This window comes from Dipodomys ordii, unplaced genomic scaffold (genome assembly GCF_000151885.1).
Source record: "Dipodomys ordii isolate 6190 unplaced genomic scaffold, Dord_2.0 Scaffold2, whole genome shotgun sequence".
Lineage (NCBI taxonomy): Eukaryota > Metazoa > Chordata > Mammalia > Rodentia > Heteromyidae > Dipodomys > Dipodomys ordii.
The window spans coordinates 1,713,627-1,719,291 of record NW_012267218.1 but is presented as its reverse complement, the minus strand read 5'-3'; the positions used below and the strand labels follow the sequence as shown (position 1 = coordinate 1,719,291).

Below are 5,665 nucleotides of genomic sequence, written 5' to 3'. Positions count from 1 at the left end.
CTCACCTTCACCTCACCTTCACTTCACCTCACCTTCACCTCACCTTCACCTCACCTTCACTTCAACTTCACTTCACCTCACCTTTACCTCACCTTCACTTCACCTCACCTTCACCTCACCTTCACCTCACCTTCACTTCAACTTCACTTCACCTTCACCTCACCTTTACCTCACCTTTACCTCACCTTCACCTCACCTTCACTTCACCTTCACCACACCTTCACCTCACCTTCACTTCACCCTCACCTTCACCTCACCTTCACCTCACCTTCACCTTCATTGCACCGTCACCATGTCCTGAGCCCACTGCTCACCATCATTCTATGCTCATATTTATGCTTGACTACTGTACACGTTCCCCTCAGGTTCCCTTCCAACACACTCTCCTGTTTCTTTGCCCTCATCCTAACTCTCCTCTGTCAGCCAGATCCTTAAGAGTAAGTAATTTCCTTTTCTCAGTTTCCCATTTCCTTTAGAGTAAAGCTAGATATCTTCTTGAAGCCTGCTGTACACTTCCCATATCTCATTCCTTGTCCTCACCCCCTTGCTCTTTCTGACCCATGGCGGCCTTGATGTTTGCTCTCACTAGTGACTGCTTACTCAAACAGCTACATCGGCCTCTCCCTTCCATGGTCTGCAAAGTACAAACAAGCACAGTTATGCATGCACTTTAAAGTTTTCTTCCCTCTTTCTGCATAACACCCACAGGCATTTAACATACTACTTGTTTGTTGTTTACCTCCCCTGCTAGAAGAGAAATTACAGAAAAGAGATTGTGCTAGTTCATTACTGTATTTTCCAGAGCTGTGAAATAGTACCTGTCATTAGTAGGCAATCAGTATGTGGTGAATAGTTGAATAACAAATGTACTTAGGAAATGCTTTGTGATCATTAGCCTACAAGAAGGGTATCCTCCTTTAATAGACTTTAATCCATCTTAACTATCCATTTTCATTACTTAGTTGTTAAGGCATATTGAAACCACATACCCCTTACAATTAAAGTAGTGTGAACATGAGAAATTTTTTTTGGGGGGGGGGTCAGTCGTAGGGCCTGAACTCTGGGCCTGGGTGCTGTCCCTGAACTTTTCAGCACAAGGCTAGCACTCTACCACTTGAGCCACAGCACCACTGCTGGCTTTTTCTGCTTATGTGGTGCTGAGAATTCAAACCCAGGGCCTCATGCATGCAAGGCAAGCATTCTACCACTGAGCCACCTTCTCAGCCTCCAATTTTTTTTTTTCTTTGATGGTACTGTTTTGTTTTTGCCAGTCCTGGGATTTGTACTCAGGGCCTGGGCACTGTCCCTGGGCCTCTTTTGCTCAAGGCTAGCTAGCACTCTACCACCTGAGCCACAGCACCACTTCCAGCCTTTTCTGTTTATGTAGTACTAAGGAACTGAACCCAGGATTTCATGCGTGCTAGGCAAGCACTTTACCATTAAGCTACATTCCCAGCCTATCTGGGGCTTGAACTCAGAGCCTCGTGCTTACTAGGGTGCATTTTCCTTCTTTTTTTTTTTTTGTCAGTCATGGAGCTTGAACTCTGGGCCTGGTGCTCCCTCAGCTCTTCAACTCAAGGCTAGTGCTCTACCATTTGAGCCACAGCGCCACTTCAGGTTTTCTGGTGGTTTATTGGAGATAAGAGTCTCCAGCCCAGGCTGGCTTTGAACCACAATTCTCAGATCTCAGCTTCCTGAGCAGCTAGGATTACAGGCATGAGCCCCCGGCACCTGGCTTTTGTTTTTGTTTTTTGAGGCAAGGTCTTACTTATATAGCTCAGTCTGGCCTTGAACTTGCTATATAGCTCAAGCTGGCTTCAAACTCAATATCTTTTTCCTTCCTGAGTCCTGGAATTATAGAGGTACATTACCATGTCTAACTCAGGAATTTAAGGCTTTTTTTTTTCAGTTTAAGATTTTATTGGAGTGGTGCTATAGCTCAAGTGGTAGAGCGCTCGCCTTGAGCTGAAGAGCTGAGGGACAAGTGCCCAGGCCCAGAGTTCAAGCCCCACAACTGCCAAAAAAAAAAAAAAAGATTTTATTGGTACTGGGGGCTGGTGGCTCATGCCACCAGGGGCTGAGATCTGAGGATCACAGTTCAAAGCCAGCCCAGGCAGGAAAGTCCGTGTGACTCTTACCTCCAATAAACCACCAGAAGACCAGAAGTGGCGCTGTGGCTCAAGTGGTAGAGCCCTAGCTTTGAGCTGAAGAACTGAGGGACAGTGCCCAGGCCCAAAGTTCAAGTCCCACACCTGGGGGGCGGAAGGGGGGGGGTGGAGATTTTATTGGTGAACCTTAATGCTTTTAGTTAAACTTTATACTTACTTTAGTTCATATTCCACATATTCTTCATACCTACATTAAAAATAAAAATTAAAGCACTGATCAAAGGAAACAATTTATAAGAAGACTAATACTTAGATGTAGAACTTCTGCTTACTTTTATTTCTGTCAATTATAGGTGAAGTATTTGACTATTTGGTTGCACATGGAAGAATGAAAGAAAAAGAAGCAAGAGCTAAATTTAGACAGGTATGAATTAATATGTCATCATTTTATTAATTTAATTACAGATACCTTTCTAAACCTTAAAGCAAACAAGAGTTTAAGAGTTTTCATGGGCCCAGGTGCCTGCAACTCATGCCTGTAATCCTAGCTACTCAGGAGGCTGAGATTGAGATCTGAGGATCGTGGTTCAAAGCCAGCCCGGGCAGGAAAAATCCATGAGACTCTTATCTCCAATAAACCACTAGAAAACCAGAAATGGTGCTGTGGCTCAAGTGGTAGAGCGCTCGCCTTGAGCTGAAGAGCTAAGGGAACAGCGCCCAAGCCCAGAGTTCAAGCCCCTCGACCGACCAAAAAAAAAAGAGTTTTCATGGGGCTGGCAATGTGGCTTAATGGTAGAGTACTTTCCTAGCATGCATGAAGCCACAAGTTAGATTCCTCAGTGCCACATATAAACAGAAAAAGCTAGAAGTGGCGCTGTGGAGGGCTAACCTTGAGCCAAAAGAAGCTGAGGGACAGTGCCCAGGCCTTGAGTTCAAACCCCAGAACTGGCACACACACACAAAAAAAACATAAGGCCTCTTGGATGGAAATGGATTGGCCATCCAGTTCAACTAAAGTGTGTTGGGTACATTCATTTCCTGCTGGAGGCGCTATGTTAGAAGCAGACAAGTGCCTCTCTTTTTTTTTTTTCCTCTTTCTGGGGCTTGAACTCAAGGCCTGGGCACTGTCCCTGAGCTTCTTTTGCTCAAGGCTAGCACTCTACCACTTGAGCCACAGGACTGCTTCTGTGTATATGGTACTGAGGAATGAAACCCAGGCTTCATGCATGCTAGGACAGCACTCTATCAAGCACTCTACTAAGCCACATTCCCAGCCTTCATTAACTTTTCTTCTTGCCTTATCTTTACCTCCTATTTAAAGAGTTTTTGGGTTTTTTTGTCAGTTGTGGGGCTTGAACTCTGGGCCTAGGAGCTGTCCCTCCACTCTTCTGCTATCACTCTGCCACTTGAGCCACAGCACCACTTCCAGTTTTCTGGTGGTTAATTGGAGATAAGAGTCTCACAGACTTTCCTGCCTGGGCTGGCTTTGAACTGTGATCCTCATATCTCAGCCTCCTGAGTAGCTAGGATTACAGCCATGAGCCACTGATGCCTGGTTTAAGAGAATCATTTTAACAAGCCATTCTCTTCGAATGAACCTAGGGCCTTGTGGTTTGTTAGGCAGGCGTTTTACTTCAGTCCTATATTTATTTAAATCTTGCAGCAGCCTTATGAGTCGATAAAGATAGAAAACAGAAGCATTGGAAGATTATGTAACATGCACACACTTTGTGCCTGCTAAGTAGTGGAACTGTAGTAGACTGAGACTCTCTGACTCCAAACTCAGAGGGTGCACTGTCCTGCAGCTCATCAGCTCAAGGCTAACACTATGCCACTTGAGCCACAGTGTTACAACCAGTGGTTAATTGGAGATGAGTCTCATGGACTTTTCCTGCCTGGGCTGGCTTTGAACCTCACTCCTCAGATCTCCACCTCTTGAGTAGCTAGGATTACACATGTGAGCCACTGGCGCCTAGCCAAAATTCAGAGTTTTAAAAATCATTAAATTGGCTGGGTATTGGTGGCTATAATCCTATAATCCTAGCTATTCAGGAGGCTAATATCTGAGGATTACAGTTTGAAGTCAGCCTAGGCAGCAAACTCTGTGAGACTTTTTTTTTTTCAGTCATGGGTCTTGAATTCTGGGATTGGGCGCTATCTCTGAGCTCTTTCAGCTCAAGGCACTTGAGCCATAGTGCCACTTCCGGTTTTCTGGTGGTTAACTGGAGATAAGAGTCTCACAGACTTTCCTGCCCCGGCTGGCTTTGAACCACCATCCTCAGATCTTTGCCTCCTGAGCAGCTAGGATTACTATAGGCATGAGCCACTGACACCCCCCCCCCCCAACTTACACACCTGGCTGTGAGACTCTTATCTCCAGTTAAACACCAGAAAACTGTTAGTGATGCTGTGGCTCAAAGTGGTACAGCACTAGCCTTGAGTGAAAAAGCTCAGGGACAGCATCTAGGCATGAAATACTACTGCCCAAGCCGGGCACTGGTGGCTCACGCCTGTAATCCTAGCTACTCAGGAGGCTGAGATCTGAGGATCGCGGTTCAAAGCCAGCCCGGGCAGGAGAGACCGTGAGACTCCTATCTCCAATAAACCACAAGAAAACCGGAAGTGGAGCTGTAGCTCAAGTGGTAGAACGCTCGCTTTGAGCTGAAGAGCTGAGAGACAGCGCCCAGGCCCAGAGTTCAAGCCCCACGACTGACCAAAAAAAAAAAAAAAATACTACTGCCCAAATAAATATGATCTTGTAATAAGACTTTATTTGTAAAGAATAGAAGCTGAAAATGTTTTTTCTTACTTGTGATTGTTTCTAACATATTTATAAGATGATTTCTGTGTTGCTTTGTATGTCCTTCCCCCACGGTATAAGCCCTGCTTTCACTGTATTTGATGTTGGTATAATTTGTGGAGGGGAAGGGAAAAAAAAAAAACAAATAGTTTAAATAGGGATACAGGTGGACCCATTGCAACAATGAAATGTATAAGACGTTATGTCGAAAAACGAACTTTACAACTCTTGGGGGGGGAGGGGGAAGAGGGGGGAAAAATGGGAAGGGGAAACAAAGGAGGAGGCAACAATGCTTGATAAGAAGTGTACTCATTACCTTGCCCATGTAATTGTAACCCCTGTACGGTATTTTCACAATTAAAAAAAAAAAGAATGGAAGCTTCAAACCCTTCGCTCACATTTACAATCCTAGCTCTTCCGGAGTCTGAGATCTGAAAATCTGTCTAGGCAAAGAAGACTCATCTCCATTTAACCACCAGAAAGCCAGAAGTCGTGTTGTGGTTCAAGTACTCAAGTAGCCTTGAGTACAAAAGCTCAGCTTCGGCTCCCAGGCCCTGAGTTCAAATTCCAGGACTTGAACAAAAAGGAGCAGGAATGACAGATATTAAATATCCAAGTTGAAAATGTAGCCATCATTTAACTTGACTTCCCACTGGAGTTAAGCCTTAAAGAGAAGAAATTAGACTTACTGAATTCTGGAAACTCAAACATTTGTTTGTCCTTTGCATAACGAGTGTGTGTGTGTGTGTGTGTGTGT

The 5,665-nt window shown here is 44.8% G+C and overlaps 1 protein-coding gene across 1 annotated transcript in view; it reads left to right on the top strand.

Annotated features, from left to right (window-relative positions):
• Positions 1–5,665, top strand: part of Mark3 (MAP/microtubule affinity-regulating kinase 3) — a 74,984-nt gene that overhangs the window by 35,329 nt on the left and 33,990 nt on the right. Inside the window, exon 7 of the mRNA XM_013012886.1 lies at positions 2,462–2,532. Coding sequence (XP_012868340.1) covers positions 2,462–2,532 — 71 coding nt within the window. The remainder of the gene's footprint in view (positions 1–2,461; positions 2,533–5,665) is intronic.